The sequence below is a fragment of the Centropristis striata genome, chromosome 18, assembly GCF_030273125.1.
Source record: "Centropristis striata isolate RG_2023a ecotype Rhode Island chromosome 18, C.striata_1.0, whole genome shotgun sequence".
Classification (NCBI taxonomy): domain Eukaryota; kingdom Metazoa; phylum Chordata; class Actinopteri; order Perciformes; family Serranidae; genus Centropristis; species Centropristis striata.
Window position 1 is genome coordinate 6,723,761 of NC_081534.1, and position 17,652 is coordinate 6,741,412.

Here is a 17,652-nt window from a genome sequence, read left to right on the forward strand (position 1 = left end):
AGCATTATTATCGCTTCTTGATTTAACTGCCTCAGAAGCCTGTGTTAAATAAACAAGTGTATTGGTCAATAATAGGTGCATAAAATAAAGTGTCCACCAAATATGGTAGTAGCAGCTTTGCATATACTTAAAATAATAAAGTACGGAATATACACAAATCCATCTTAGCAGAAATTATATTAAACTACTGTGCACCCATATTGTCCATCATATTAGTCATTCTGTAGGTACCTATAATCCTCGGAATTCAGAAGTTTAGGAGTCTGGGATGAAGTTCGCCGCTTCTTCTGGTGTGGAGAAAAGAACTATCTTCCCGTTGTGTAGAACCCTCATTTTGCAAGGACGTAGGGTGAATCCCCGAAAAGTTCCAGCTTCAATGAACTTTCTCCTCACTGCAGTGAATGGACTCCGTGCCTTCATGGTTTCCGCTGATACATCTTGAGCAAAGAAGATTTTGTGACCATCATGCGTGAGCGAGCGTTGTTTGGATGTGTTGAAGACAAACTCACGATCCTGAAATCGCAGGAAACGGATGATTACCGCTCTGCTCTGATCCGGTCTTGGTCTTGCCAGAGTGCGGTGCGCTCTTTCCAAGGTGAACGACTTGGCGGCTTCGAGCCCCAGCCAGACCGGCAACATACGCTGGATGTAATCAATCATGGGCTGGGTCTTTTCAGCTTTTTCGGGGAGCCCTACCAGTCTCAGGTTCTTTCTCCGGGCACGATTTTCTAGGTCCTCCATCTTAGACTCTAAGTATGTGATGCGTTTAGCGGCGTCAGTCAGCTCCGTATGCACACTCTGCAGGCTATCTTCGGCGTCTCCGATGCGCCCTTCGGCCTCCGTGAGCCGCTCAGCATTAGCAGTGATGTCATGTTGAAGGTCCGCAAAACTCTTTTGCACAGCATCGACAGAGCTATTCATCTCAGCTATGCGTCTCTCCATGTTGTCGAGTTTTGCCCCAAAGCCATCAAGAGTACTTATCTTGGTGTTCATAGCGGTGACGGTCGCACTGAGTGACTGCAGTTCGACTAGCACCGCAGCTAAGTCACTCCGTGGGCCAGCTGGATCGTTAGCATCATCGGCTACCGCAGTTGTTGTAGTTTTGGGTCTCTGAGAACCACGGGATCTGGAGCTGCTTTCACAGTCTTTAAGGGTTGTTTGTTTAGACATCTTTTAGAAGCGTTAATAGTTATTAAACTAGAACTTTTAACAAAGTTGCGAGGAGCACCCACTCTAAGCTGCCATCTTGGTCCGCGGCTCTACAGCGCCCCTCTTGTGTATGATTTATTCTATTTTAATAACTGTACAGCACTTTGGTCAACTGAGGTTGTTTTTAAATGTGCTCTATAAATAAACTTTGACTTGACTTGGCCAAAGTCAAACAGTGAGATATATTCAACCTTCTTTAAAAGATCCCTTTGCATAATAGTAAAAACCCAGGATTTCACATCCTGGAGTGTTTTAGTGTTAAGCAATGACGCTCTAGCCCAGACTGTGATGTGATCATTCCTCTTTAAGGAAGACTGAATGGAAGTCTCTGGAAGATACCAGCAGTGTGGCTAGCTAATGATCCAGGGTTGTTCAGATTACGGTGTTCACATGAACCTTTAATGTCACTAAGTATACCTGCTGCCAGGAATAGATGTAGTAACACAATGATGTCCATATAGGGTTTCTGTCCTCAGAAAAGCATCCAGTTCTTTTTTGTTTGGCCAATTATCCTTGTTGCCTAATTACAGTGTTCACACACAGCTTTTTAAGAGTAAAATTCAGGCTTTTTCCAAGCACCTAAACCAAGAAATTCCAGACTTCTTTCATCAAGTCTTTATCCTCACGTCCAAGTTATTACTATAAATGAAACTTTGAAACATAACCTGAACAGTTTTCATTTATACCCACAGGGATCAATTAATATGAACACTACATTTCAATAGCTGAAGTGTTTGTGTGTTGATCATGATTATTTCATGAATGCTAACATCAAGAGTTAGGATTAACAGAGGACTTAGCTTGCTACAAGCTAGTTTGGCTCGTGTAGTGCGAGACAACAAAATACAACAAAAAAATATGACGATTTGTTTTCATGACGGATTTTTAATTTCAAATATTATATTAGATTTTTGGTATTGCCAGTGATTGTGTAGATGAAACTTATGTTAAAAAACAAGCAGTTTAAGCAGTGTATTTAAATCATATTCCAACAAATCCCTAACCATAAAAACATATTGGTTAAAATTTAATCCTTTTCCAAACTTTGTATGAACTTTGCAATGGTTTATTTTATGAAATTGTGAAATAATGATCTCAAACCAAATGTGATCTATTTGAATTAAATGGTCCCGTAACCCTGTGTGAAGCTTGCACAGACTGTGAACATTTACCATGAATGACTTAGGTTAAATATAAGCCACAATAAGATTTCTCTTGATTAGAGTATAAGATTATAATACAAAAATAATATAATTTCCACATGTACTGATGAGAACCAAGCCAATATATTCCCAGGATGGAATTTTTCCCCCCATTATATCATACATGTGGCTGAATCCTTACCCACCTCTTAAAGTCAACACACCCAAACATTCACACAGGTCACACCACTTCTTCTGGTCAATGAATAAATGTGCTTGTTACACAACACACAATTATGCCATCACTAAGATTTGAGCAAGCAGAAAAGAGACAGGAATAGTTAAGAATTTATGGACCCTTGAGACAAGGGCAAGTGACTCAAATCTATACTGTCTCACTCTAAGTTTCTCCCACTCTTTGTTTCACTCATGTGGTTGTCAGGAAATGTGTTCTTTGACTCACAAGATGCACACGCCTGTCAGCTCAAGATTTCTACTTCCTGTTCAAGCGAAGGACACAAGTAAAATCTGGAATGTGTAACTTGTTGGGGTTAGAACAACAGTGGTTGGGACACGTTGAATGTCAATCTTAACCCTGCATTGTTGCCCTTGACACGTTTTGAAAGCTTTGGTCGGAAACAAATGTGTTGTGGAACAGTCTGTACCCTTCAAACTTGGCCAAACAACTGAAAACGTGGTTTGTTTTCACTTTACACAGGAAACGGTGTTTCCTTAACAGCAAAACGGTTAATAATGGCACTGGCATAAATTCACAGGAGCCACTGTAAAAATAACATCACAGAAAAATAATTTAAAAAGTAATCAAATCAAGAAGGTTTGTCTATTCTAAGAAGAGAATAACAACAATAAAGGAAGTGAATGAAATTCCTTACCTTCCCGGTGAGAGCAGGAATGTTCATGGAGTTGGTTGCGAAGCCCATTCCAAAGGCCATGGATGATTCAACACCCAGGAACCTGGCAACCAACTGCTCCAGCTCCTCATGGATGTCCAGGTTCCCTGAAAATGACATAATCTCAGTTGAACTACAACTTCCTTAGTGTACTGGAACTTGCAAAGTCGTCTTCATGGAGAAATGTTGAAATTTCTCTTATTTTCTTTAACCTGTTAACCAAACAGTGAGGTCAGCCCACTTTCCTTAAAGGTCCACTGTGGAGCTTTTAAACTTCTAATAGCACTATGGTGCTGTTTTTTATGAGTGGGACCCTGTTTTGTTATCTTGTGCACAAGGATGCACATATGGGTAATATGCTACACTACCAATGGGTCACTCTTCTACTGAACAGGTGGCTGGAACACACCAAGATGTGTGCTGCATCAGCAAGCAAGAAAACATGGATGTAAACATAGCTGGATTTACAATCAATCTTATAGGATGCCTGCAAAATATCTTGGGTGAGTAAAACTGAATGTAAAGATAACTTTGTGTTATAAAGGGGCAGTACATGACATTCAGATCATGAATATAGCATTAGCCCATTGAGGCCTAAAACGCCTGTAAAACCTCTGGGCGATTTTAAAATAAGCCCCTAAAAACCTGAAGTTTTTCTGGAAATTCAACAGAAGTGTCAACGCTTCTACTAAATAATATATTTTAAGCCTCTGTAGCAGATAGAAATGAAATTCAAAAAGTATTTGAGAGCTTATACAAATACTACAAAACGACATATCCGCTTTCCAGGCTTCAATGGGTTAAACAACTATTTACTATATGGTGTCCTGAGCAGAGAATGAAGTCTCGCTCCCTCAGTGTTTTAATCTGAGCTCCTCTGTGTTGATGACAGCAAACAAAACTAAACTGTTGTTGTGGATAACGGTGTTGTCAGGGAAGCCACCCAGCGGGTCCCCTCAGGTTGCACTCTTAGCTCTGTCCCAAATGTTGCAGTTTGTTGACGCTGGCGGTAGCTTGAACATCATTTGCTGCTAGCCATGTTGAGAGCCGTGTACGGGCAATCGATATTCTCTATAATCCGTGTACAGCCACGTTAAAAGAAGACTCCACAGGGTCACTATAAGCTAAATACACCAAGAGCCTGAGCTTTTCTTTTGCTAAAGATAACAAGATTTAATGTGACAAACTAATCAGTGGCTGCCAACGTCAAAAAGGAGGCTGCAGCAAATTAGATGCTGAACTGAAACGGACTTGAACTTCAAAGCTTTCACAATGCTTCACTATATTTCAAACTCAACCTTTTAATCCTTCAAAACCACTTAAGCCTGTAGCCTCTGTTGTACGCTGAAAGAGCAACGGACAAAAGAGGGAGCAGCTGTGGTCCACTTCATCATAAAATCACTCCATTTATAAAATAAAAAGCACTCTTACATGGTGAGAAATCATGAAAAAAATGATTTTGCAACTCTTTTTCTACCCTTACCGATCTCACAGCGGGTGCTGCCCACTCCCACGCCGTACTTCTCTGTGGCTTCGATAGCAGCGTCGGCACAAGGCCCGGTGTTCTCAGCAAAGCCGAGGTAGTTGTATGATCCCATATTGATGACGTCCTTCACCACTCTGCCTGTGTGTCTGAGAGAGACAGCGACAGAGAACTGATACCCTGACTCCTCATCAATGGAAATAATTATCTTCAACATGTGTACTTGTCTGCCCTGGTTGCCTGGAAACTAACTCCTGTCAATGTTATCCTTTATCACAGTGAACGATAGCTTAGGCAGTTGTACAATAGTATATTGTCCCATCGGAATTCAGCTTGCAATAGTTCATATTATATTGCACATACTAATAAGATAAAATGGAAAAATGTGACAGTTTTCTCTTATGAAGGCTGTAGGTCTTAAAACATAGCAGAACTCAAGCAGTCCGTGTAAGACAGGGAATTCGGATGTTAGATGTATTGATTTGGATTGTATTATTATTATTGTCATTTGTAGAAGACTGTGGGGCAAATTCACAAAAGGATTGCGAGGCTTTTTGCGGCCACCAAGCGTGTAAATAAGGCAAAAACAAACAGTGTAATTCTCAAAGCACCTGCAAAGGGTGAATTGCATCTCTAACTGCAGTGCCATGCAAATTATTTCTCGGTGCTCGGGTTCTATTTGCACATATTTAAATGAGGTAATATGCATACATTTAGTGCAAAATCAGGCCTTTTCTATGCAAATGAGCTTCACTGCAAAACACCAGTACTTATAGCAACAAGTATTAAGAGTGAAATTATTAGCGTTTTCAGAGAACTGGTGGTAAATGAAGCGCATTTATAAGGACCAATAAAAGGTCCACTCAAACTCCTTTATGTTTGACAGGACTCTCCTCTCAGCTCCCTACGCGTCATTTTTTAAAATACTGGAGAAATTAATAAGGTAAATAAACTTCTTTTCTGGCTCAGTCCGACTCTCATAATGTGCAAAGCTGATGCACTCACATATGCTGTCATTAGTATTAGGTCCTGACCGATTGGCTGGTCTAACTCTGGGGATATAAATAATCAATGGAGACCTGCTGTTGTCCCTTACCTCTGAAGACTCAATACGTCACAACCCATACTTTCTTTTCTAGCACATTTATACTCTTCCACTTGGATAATTGCAATCGTGTAAAACAGGCAAATTGCGCTCAGCTTCAAAACTTAATGGTTGTGTTTGCACTGCGATATAATTAGCGCAATATCTTTAGTGAATTGGACCTTCTGACAGGGCAGATAGCAGTTGCATGAGCTGCGCAATATTTGGTGCTATCAGCGGCCACAATCCATTGTTTGTGAATTTACCCCTTTGTGTTGAGTGCTGCTTTGTGTTTGTGATTCTGTTCAATACCATGTGACAGATACTCGTGCTTTCAACATACCTATCTGAATCATGGCTTACGTCATGCTTATTAAGTAAGTAAGAGGTCAGTGACTTAAAGTGCAAATAGTGAACTTCCTGTAGAGCTAAGGATCAGTGGGACAAAAACAAACACACCTCTGGGGGAGTAATGACCATCATGGACAACACCTTAATTCTAAATTAACTCTGTGCACATGCAAGAAACATTAACAACCACTCCACAATGCAAAAACTCACTCAAAGGTCCAGTTGTAGTCATGGGAAACTCTCTCCACCAGGTCCATCTTTGCACCAGGAACGCTACAGATAGGTCTGTTCCAGTTGTCTCGAATTCTCATGTACAAGTTCCTGGTGTAAAAGTTCTCAAAGTCCTGATAGAGGGGGACGAAATCCTGCAGGGAGAAATGGGAAAGTTGAGGTGAATTCTTAATGGCATGTCTTGGCAGTTCATTATATTCCAAAGGAGCCACTTTGTTCTGTGACAGACGAGGGCAACAGTCAATGATTCCTGTCCAACCAGAAATAATAGGTGTGACAGAGAGTGTGAAAGACCTGCAACACTTTGACAGTTAACGGCCGGTTCACACTACGTGACTTTAGCCCTGGTTTTCCCCTTGCAGCCAGTTTTGAAACGCCCTGAAAAAAGCCCCAGATCAGAGGGAAAACAGCACTCTGCTACTGATCAGAAGGCAGGTTGTGTAGTGTGAAGTACAGTGATCTGATGACATTGAAAGTCAGGTCGTGTTAACTTAGCAAAATGTAGCAGGAGGTGACTTGTATCACTTTTTTAGGTTTAGATATCTGAAAAATTGCAATAAAAGTAAAACTATCTTGCAACTTGTGCTTATAAAACAAATACAGGAAAAACTTAGTTGAAGTATCATAAGTAGTTTTTCAAAGAAAGACACTTTTAATAAGGATTTTCATTCAAAGGGATCTAATGTAAAAACTACTTTACCTTCTGTTCCTCCTTCTCCCGAGCCACGTGGCACTTCTCGATGCCCCAGTGGCGAAGGAAGTCTCGGAGGTAGCCAAAGACGGTGAGGATACCATAGCCCATGTAGGTGAGCACGGCCACCAGTAGTGGAGTCTCCTCAAATGATTCCGAAAAGGGCTTCTTGTACAGGCTGGGGTTGTGTGTGACATTTTGGTTCTGGGGGACAATAAATTAAAAAAAATGTTATTACACCACAATTATTGTTATAACTAAAATAATTCAAGAAGTAGTAAAACCAAAGATATTTTATTCCCCAATAAATCTTAGGCCAAGGCACTTTATGTTGGAACAGAAAAAACAACAACATTCCAGCTTGTAGTTTCTCCTCTTAAAAAGGTAATCCACATTTCAAGTCTGTTTACTCATTAAAGCTGCCCCACTAGGCAGCCCAGTAAACTGTGATAGAAAGCAAAGCAGACCAACTCAGGATAAGCTGGGCACACAGTAGACGACAGCAGGGCTGATCTGTTAAAATTGTGTTTTTCTTGGAAAGAGTCAGAAACCTAATAAAAGCTACAATAAGCGCATTAATTCGTGGAGCCCTAACCATGCCCAGGTCCCTGTGGACCAGTGAGCAGTAAAATGACCATCAATCCAGGGTTCTAATTCATTGAGTTTTATGAATAGCAATATTGATCTTGGATTATGGGACCATATAAATGTGGTCACACACTAAAAGGAGCTCCACAAAAACCAGCATCATTTCAAGCTGGACTGTGAACTGGCTGTCTACAAATCCGACATTAAACAAATGAGGGCGGTTACTTATTACAAGCTCTGCCTCGCAGCTTAGCAACCATACCTCATGTGACCAGTCATGCTTCTCAAAGAAATACCTCTGAGCCAGGGAACAGAGGGCACTGCACTCTTAGTGTGTGTGTGTGTGTGTGTGTGTGTGTGTGTGTGTGTGCTTTAAAGCCATCAAACGGGTCCCTTTCTCGAAAGTAAGAAAAAATGCTTTAAAAGATCAACAGACCAGAAGCCATGGTTTGTGAACTGTCAAAGAGTGAGCACAAAAACCAATTCACCTCCATGTACACCACTCAAAGAGACTGTTGCATACTGATGCCAACCACAGCAGCTAAATTCAGTTTGACCGATGTCACATATTTGTTTGATCTTTTATACCTGTGGACAAACACGGACTGAGAAGAGGAAGTCCTCTGCCGTCCATTTATAACTGGACAGCACAGCAGCTGTCCCCAGAAAAACATCCGACCAACAAACTGTGGATATCTGCCCTGTCACATGATTGCTACAGCTCAACAGATGATGGTCATATTACACTGCATAGACAACAAGAAAAGCTTGCACATGGTGTGTGTTTCACACTAGGCCTTAAACAGAGTAAATAACAATAAATAATTGTCTATTCAAGTTGCGGCTCACTTTAAAGAGCAGTTATTAATCCTACTAAATCCACAAATCTGAAAGCTGTCAGTGAGGTAATTTGTTACTACCTGCTAATTAAAATCCGGTTTCGTACCATTTTCCTATAATGTCAATGTCAATATAGGGATTATGGCTAGCTTGATAGCTGTAGGGATGCCCCAATTAAGTTTTTTTGCCCCTGATCTGAGAAAAAATGTAATATTGTTCCAATGAAATACTTCAGTTCTCCTGGCTGCACAGCGCACACTTCAAGTACAAACTGAATTCCAAAAAAGGTGGGATACTGTGAAAAACAAAATAAAAATAAATGCAACAGTTTGCAAATGCTTTATATAGATAGATAGATAGATAGATAGATAGATAGATAGATAGATAGATAGATAGATAGAATTCTGAACAAGATTATTTTTTATTTCCGTTTTACACAGCATCCCAACTTTTTTCGGAATCTGGGTCGTACCTTAAAGTTATTTGAATCAGTCCGATGTTTATGCCTGACAAGTGAATAGCTCTGCATTGCATAAAGAAAAAAACGTGCTTGCATCCAAGTTATTGGTGGGTTTTTTATTGAAATAAAATATAAACTAAGAAACCCTCTCTAAGCTTTTTGGCCTTGTCGCTGCCTAAATGGAATGTCTTTCTCCCATTTTCTGTGTTTTTGGTTCAATTTGATTAAATGAATAAATTAGCATACTTTCTCCCAAGCAGGAACTGGGCTCCACCACTTTTAAAACACCCTTTTGATAGTAAAAATCTAGAGACTTACACTGAGCTGAAATTAAACTGGGTGCGCACAAATTACACACCTAATTCTCATACTGCATTCTGCCGTTGGGGTGGGGCAAAGCCTCTGCTTTCACACACATGGTTTAGCAGAGTGGAGGAGTGACAGACAACAAACACTAAGTAAGAGTACAAACACCTGTGTGAGATAAAAAGGAGGACTGAGTCAGGTCAAGGTAGCTCAATAACTGAAATAGATCAGTTAAAAGATGCCATGATTAGCCCATATACTGTGTTTGAGATCATCAGATCGGGACAATACAAATTACAGGTCTGTGACTGAGACCTTAGCATGCAGTAATGCAAATGGTCTAAATACTGTACTTTTTTAACTTAAGTTAAGAGACAGAGGATGGTCAGTTTGACCAGCTGAAGGTACAGAGACAGACTTCTTACACACCCAGGTTCCTCTTTCAAACAGAGGTACATGTGCATCTGACTCCAATTTCAGTTGCCTTATCAGGAACCAGCAGAGCTCATATCTCAACACGATGACGTGATGTCACGTTTTTAGTATTGATAGCAATCGTAAGCATCAGTAAACTCCAAGGAGTGGTAATCGATGTACTCATCACGGTCGGCCTAATTACACCGTTTGACATCACTGAAGTAAATGATCAACACAATGGTCTCATTCATCTGAGAAATAAAAAAAGAATCAGCCATGGTAAAATGTGTAAGTCTTGTGGCTACAAACAGTTTACTTAAGCAAGTTCCTTTTATCAGCTGGGAGTCACACAAATATCCGATCGCATTATCAGCAGTGATATGACCTGCAGCTCTACTTTAACTCGGCAGGATGGAGACATCATGCATAAGGATGGAATTAGTATGACAGCCAAAGCATCTGGACCTAATTGTGTAAATCTACTTTGTGTTGAAATCAGCAGCACTGTGGTTTTGGGTTGTTGCAATTGGAATTTTATGTTTTCATATATACAAGAGATGCATTTCTGTCTGTATGCACAGTATGTGTTCTTTTAAGATTCCACTTCTGTGCTGAAACTGAAAAACCGAAAGAAAAACAAAGGCATGTGTGTTTGCCCCCCACTTCCACCACACACACACACACACACACACACACACACACACACACACACACATATTGTTTTCAGTGATTTTCATTCCACCCTACGAGGGACCACACCCATCATAGCCTGGAGACATTCCTCTCCCGCTTAAGTGTCATGTGGAGACAGACAGACAGCTTCTCTCGTAATAACACAACAGGGCCCTGGTCTTCTTCACACTGGAGTCAGTGTAAACAGAGACCGGTCTAACCTCATCCGACACACACACACACACACACACACACACACACACACACACACACACACAACAGAGTGTAAGGTTACAAATAGTCAACACTACAATCCTCCCTGATCAGGTGGCACGTACCACTGAGGAAGAAGTTAAAAACGCAAAACAAGTGCACCGTTCAGAGCACATACTACAGTTTACAGGCTAAAATTGCGTTTCAAAACCACAAGGTAAAAAAATAGTAGGTATTTTGAAAACCACGTGATAAAAAAATGAAGTTAAAGAAATGTAATTCCGGGTAACAACTATCTTAAAATATGTCGCATAGGGACATAATGCTAAGCTCAGGCCATTATGATCATAGACATATACATATATGTATACATGTCTATAGTTATGATAGCTATATAAGCCGAACTAATTAGCTACATTAGCTAATGTTGCCCATTTTGTTTGTGAGGTGACGTTAGGCGTGCCTGCAATAAAAACACACACCAAAACAAGAATTTATAGACGAGTAAAACACGGCGAAACGAGAAATGAATTACAAATGAGCCAACAATGTTTTCTTAATTCAAACTCTTGTGCTCCACACAGTAGAGAAGATAACAATGCTTGTTTACGGTGCTCCATGTCGAGCACTTGGCTGGGCCTTACCTTCTCCCTGGGGCGACGGTACTTGTGTGGCTGCTGAAACAGGCAGTGGTTCTTCACCAAGCCATTTTTACTCGGTTTTTTGCCGTTTGAGGTCCGGTGACAGGCGTCTCCGTTTAGCAGCTTGTTTGCGGAGCTTTCCGTCATCTTTGTCGGCCGACTGTTAGTTCCACGACTTGAAGTTGCCCAACTTGTGAAAGGTTTATCGTGAAGTCATGTATGAGCTGGAGAAGAAGACAGATTAAACGCCCACTCTGCACTGTGACCGCACCAGCTCGCCGGAAGTCCACGCCCATCACTACTATCATTGGCCAATGGCCTTCCTCCAGTACAAAGATCGTCTATAAAACAACACATCACTCACACCAGGGGCCGGATTCACAGAACTGTTCTTAAGATAAAACTTAAGAAAATTAGGTAACGCTTTATATTAAGGTCAATAATAATAAGAAGGTAATAACCATGAATTAACAAGTAATAAGGCCCTTGTAAGTCCTTACAAGATGCTTATTAACACTATTGTGTGTTTATAAGCTTATATGTGTTAATAATGGCATTACAAACACCCATGACCCACCCATTATGTCTTTGCCATGCCTTTATTAATCTTATTTTGTTTGCTTATTGATATTAAAATATACTTTATTGCTCATCCATTATAAGTTAACTATAAGTTAACTATGCTTTTTGCAACTACCGGATCTAAAGAGAGAACAATGCCTTATTACTTGTTAATTAATGGTTATTAAGGAACTTATTATAAAGAGTTACCGAAAACTCTTAAGAAAAGAATATTTTCTTAAAAATGTTCTTAAATACTATTCACCATTTTTTTCTTAAGAATTGTCGTATGTCTGAGGAACTTCTTAGTTTTCTCACTTAGGACGTTCTTAGATTTTTAACATCAGATCACTTGCATGGTTTCAGTAACTTGGCCTACTTAAATAATGTGTTCATAGTGATTAATTAAGTAGTATCAAATACAACAACTGCCTCTGTGATTTACTAAGAGTGCATTGTAATGTAATCTAGGAATAGGCTGACATGTCACACAGACTGAAAGGACATTTAAATTATATGTCAACTGCCAAAATAAGGTTTAAGTGATACATTCACAAAAAAACTACTCTGACCAACTTCAGTGAACAATATTTGTTAACACATTGTCTAGGGCTAAACTAAATATTACAGGAATCAAATAAATGTCATACAAATTAGTTCTATTTTAGGAAAAAAACATTAAGAAGAAAGTTAAGAAAAAAATTAAAGAAAGGATAATAATTTCTTCATGAATACCAAATCTTCTTAAATTTTGTCTTAAGAGTAAAGTTAAGAGAGCATTTAAGAAGCATTTTTTTTCTAGCTTTGTGAATCCAGCCCCAGGACTGTATAATGTTGAGGGCACTGAGATCATGTCCCAACGTATTGAGCCTCTCGTGGTGAATTGGCAGGCTTTTAGGGTTTACATCCCACAAGAAAAATATTTACACATGGTAGATGTTGTAAACGCTTGGTTCTAAAACTCAATATGTTAATTTCTAATAATTTAGTGTCATCTGTTACCTTTTTACTGCTGCTTACTTATTTATGTAATCTATCTGTAATCTACTAATTATTAAAGTCTGTACATTTCTATATTTTGTATTGTATATCTGGCTATTTTATATTTTATATGTACTTCTCTTTCTTTCTATTCTTGTTGGAGTAACTGGAGCAAAAATAGAATTCCCTCTGGGAATCAATAAAGTATTTCTGATTCCAATTAACTATTTTTATGCTAATTAATGAATAAGAAATAAATGAGGAAATTAACTTATCCTCAATCAGTTGTAGAGCATTTAATTCAAATTTGGAGTACATTTACTCAAGTACTGTACTCAAAATACAAATTGATGTATTTTCACTTAGTTGTGTATTTCTTATTTATGTATACGTTTACCTCACTAGCCTACATTTAGGCTACCTAACATCTTTATTTACTTTTCAGATTACACGTTTTCTTTTTTCCTGTCCATTGAAAACCATGTATCTCCAGGTGTGTTGATTAATTCTTATGGTATCCTGAAAGAAGAATTTTTATTTTATGTGTTGGAAAATTATCCTTCTTTTTTAAACTAAATAAACATCACAAATATGAAAAGCAGGCTGTTTTTCTGAGCTCATGAAAAGTTAAGTAAAATACAACGTACAGATTAATACAGCAGTACTGTTAATCCAAAAACATCATATATAATAGTACAAATGGAAAGGGAACATTTTACTGCACAATATGTACTTTTAATTTTCATACTTTAATTACATTTAGCTGATTATGTCTCTACGTGTAAAATAATCCAGCAGGTGACTGCATAATAACACAGTGTATGAAAAATGTAAATACCAAGAAAAAAAAATCAGAGGTCTTTTTGGTGAATAGTGTGAGAGCTCCTGTCCTGTTTGTCACTCTTTGCTACGCCTCACCCTCTCTTCAGTGTGGGACGTCCTGAAGCCCAGCCCATGGAAATAACCCATAATAACCTTTGCTTAGGCGTCAGCTGAGTAGTTTTTCCAGTAGATCTTACCTGTAGCTGGGAAGATGAGTAATAAGGGTCAAGGCTATCTCCAAGGTTGTTCCCACAGTGGAAAAAAGGAATGGAAGAATGAAAAAAACTACTGTTGTGGAATTACTACCTCTCTTGAGTGAGAAATCAATCAAAGAGCACAACGATGTTCCTTTTAGTTTTCTTTATTATCAGACATTAAATTACACTGCCTAGGTACAGCGGAGGAGAACACTTTGTCAATCCTAAAGGCTGCTGAAAAAAGATGTCCCGTCTTCAATTAAGCCCTGAGTTCTCTCTCCTTTTTCTGTCTGTGTCAGGGCATTTAAACAGTTCTGTAAACCAGAATTGTAACAGCCTACAGTTCATGTATGGGGCACGTTTTAATCTTAAAAGGATGCAACTCATACTGTTTATATTCTGCTTCCAAACCTCTAATATCTGACAAATCCCAGACCCTATAGTACGTTATTTCTGGTTTAAACCAACTGTTACACAATCAGGAGGTCAGGATGTGACCTTTAACTAATGCAGAAGACTCACATATAAAAGTAACAATAAAATATACCACTTATAACATAAAATATACTACACTACACTGACCAGGTTTCACCCATGTAGTACTTCAGAAAAGTCTACATGGTAAAGTCTCTCAACTCCTTCCAAAAGCTTCTGTCTTTGACTATGAAATAATTAAGTGGTTTATGCGACTATTTTCACCTTCATTAACATAGAATAAACACAGCATGTCACTGAGGAGCATATGGTGACATCAGTCCCTTTATCTGAAGTCTATCAGGCTATGTAAACAACATTATCTTCAATCTCACAGCACCTGAATAGGAGTTAGTCGTCCATGGCCGTTTGTAAACTTTTAACCTACTTCATGGTGTTCTACAGCGGTGTTACTCGACCCGGGGGCCAGGACCCCCAAGGGATTTGCAAGATCATTTCTGGGTGTCATCAGATGGTGTTGGAGAAAATAATGTTTTTTTTCTGTATTCTTTATATCTGAGCTACCCATATAAATATTTCAGGTACATGGAGGGGTGGAGGACCTCTGGCGTGCAAGAATGCAACAACAATAGGAGAGCTTCCTGGAGTCACAGCCAGGATTTTTCGGTGGACCTCCAGGTTGTACTTCCTGCTCTTTTCCTGTTTTTTAAAAATGTTCTGGCGAAATGTGTCCGTCAGCACGATCCCTGCCATATTTGCATGTGTTTCAGATAGGATTATATAACACTCCACGTGCAAAGCAGCATTACAATGCCCTCTCCTCCCCCCAATATTTGCATGTGTTTGTTTGAGTGCTGGTGGTTTGTTTTTCATGCAGATGGTGCTCATTTAAAAAGTTCCATAAACCTACTCCTACTTTCTACCTTCTAGGTGGCACTGTTGGGCCACACAAAGGTTGAGCCCTGACAGATCTACAATCAGGGGTCATGCTGGTGCCGTGGGTTATAGTTCAGAGTTAGGTGGCATGGCTCTGCATCTTCTCAGCGTGTGACATCCACGATTAAGACATCGATGATAGCATCTGATGATTTCATTCTCTAATCAGTTTCAAAGCCATTCTCTTTTGTTTCCTCTCAAGGTTGTAACCTTGAATGTGCAGTAATGAAACATTAGTCCATCTAGCTCTTGCCAATGCGCACAAAGGCAGTTAAGCTCCCATCTATTCCAAACCTGATAAAGGTGATAAGGATCCAGCTTTAATAGGATCAGAGGCAGGGTTAAAAGGAAAGAGGATCTGCTCTCATTGATACAGACACAGCAAGGAGCTTTAAGAATGATTGGAATTCATTCTGATGAGACAGTGAAAAACAGACGGGCTCAAAATGAATAAGCAATTTATATGTTCATGATGGGATCTCTAAAGTCTGTTGGTAATTGTTGTGGTTTTGTTCTGAACTGAGCCATATGCAGTGATAATCCAGTGTGTATAAACAACAGCAGCTGGACTCAACAGTCCAAATACAATCCAACAATAATCTAAAAGGATTTGTGAGTTATGATGGAGGAATCGATGTAATCTCTCCCATTATCTTGATAATATAATTACACTTGTTTAACAGCTACTACAAATCACATGGAAGAACTACTGGCCACCTGATGAATTTAAAGGGAGCATATAAAACACATTTTTCTGTTCAAACATGTATTTTGTGTTTCTACTACAACATGTTTACATGCTTACTTTATTTTTCTCATCCTGTCTGTCTGAATATAACTGTATACACCATCTGTTTTAGCGCCTGTCTCTTTAAGCCCCCCTCTCAAAAAGCCCTGTCTGCTGTGATTGGTCAGAGTTTGCAGGTATACCACATTTGCATCCCTCAGCATCTCTGCACCATCAATGCAACTGGAGAATAATTGTAATGGCATGTAGCAACACTTTCTATCTATATATAGCATAGTTGCTATTGTGACATCACAACTTCACGGAAATACTGACGCCTTGTTTAAAGGCACAATTTCTGAATACGAGAATATAATATAAACGTTTGCATACATTACTACATACATTGATATACTATAAATATGCAGACAATTAGGTGAATATGTACATAAATCTGTAAATGTGCAGACAAATCTGTAAATGCATACATAAATGTGTAAATGTACAGTCAAATATATAGAGGAATCTGTAATTGCTATAGAAATAGAAATATAGAAATATAGAATGTAACATAGATATTAATGATGAAATATTTTTGCTCCAAGATCTGGAAGTACAGACAACCTATCAGTTCCAACTCAGGCAGGCCTCTCAGCTGGCTGTCTTTTTCTCTTATCTGCACCTGCACATAACCTGGATGACTGTTTCTGCAACTATTCATATCTATTCACAGTCAACACAGTCACAGTTGGTCTGCGCATCTATAATTGACAGCTTTCCTGCCAAAATGCTACCAATCTCTGAATGTGGCTTCTAGGTGTATGTGATGCACTAACATAATATCCCTATTGAGAAAAACATCATAATTACTGTGTCTCCACTGACAAGGTTACATGTCACTGCTGATGTTCTTACAGTATCATTCAAATGACAGATGATTTGCTATTCACTGAAGATGTATTCCCGCTCTCTGTTGCAATTTCCCTGCTTTGATGTCATCTAATGAAATCATCAGGAGAATCAATCTCTCCTCCTATTCCCCCGGCAGCCTATTAAGACCCAATGCTGCCAGAGAGGAAGTCTAGGCAAGCAGCCATTTTTCATACTTCAGTGGCGTCTAAATGTGGTAGATAACAAATGATGAAATCACAATAGTACAAAAGTAACCATATAAATGAGTATAAACGAGCGTTCTTATTGCTAGGAATTAGGCTCGTGCACAAACAGAGCGACTGCAAGTCACATCCCAATCAACGAGCCATTCTATGCTGACTGATAATTCCTCCAATCAATGTTTCTGACTGTCATGTAAGGCTAAGTGTCAATCAGGGCAACACTTTTCATTGCAACAAGTGCAGTGTGGAGCTGATCATTTCTTGTATCATTAACATATGAGTGATACATCCATTTGTACAAGCACATGTTCTCTTACAAACTACACTTTGTTTTTCCTCAGATGAAGACATTGGCTTAGGAGTCAATCACTTCCTGTCACAGCAAATCCCAGAGCAGTTCATGTGCACTCCCACCACGGATGGGCGGGTCCCTGCCGCCGGTGTGTTACAGGTAGGCTGCTTTCTGACTGACACAACCATTAGAGATTGTTACGCCTGTCTAAGTCTTCCCAACATAATAGATTATCCACAGAGGGAGCCGCTGACGAGAGGACGGATTCGGCTCTCCAGGATTTGGGTAAGGCAGAGAGGACAGAAAGATTGACAGGCAGACCATTTTCCAGTGAGCAGTAGACTCTG

At 39.4% G+C, this 17,652-nt stretch overlaps 1 protein-coding gene across 1 annotated transcript in view; it reads right to left on the bottom strand.

Moving 5' to 3' along the window:
- sptlc2b (serine palmitoyltransferase, long chain base subunit 2b) overlaps positions 1-11,461 on the bottom strand; it is a 29,844-nt gene extending 18,383 nt beyond the window's left edge. The window contains exons 1-5 of the mRNA XM_059356252.1: positions 11,243-11,461; positions 7,112-7,306; positions 6,391-6,545; positions 4,746-4,894; positions 3,245-3,369 (exon numbers count right to left, since the gene is read on the bottom strand). Of these exons, the coding sequence (XP_059212235.1) occupies positions 3,245-3,369; positions 4,746-4,894; positions 6,391-6,545; positions 7,112-7,306; positions 11,243-11,386 (768 nt within the window). The 5' untranslated portion in view covers positions 11,387-11,461. The remainder of the gene's footprint in view (positions 1-3,244; positions 3,370-4,745; positions 4,895-6,390; positions 6,546-7,111; positions 7,307-11,242) is intronic.
- Positions 11,462-17,652: the final 6,191 nt, after the last annotated feature.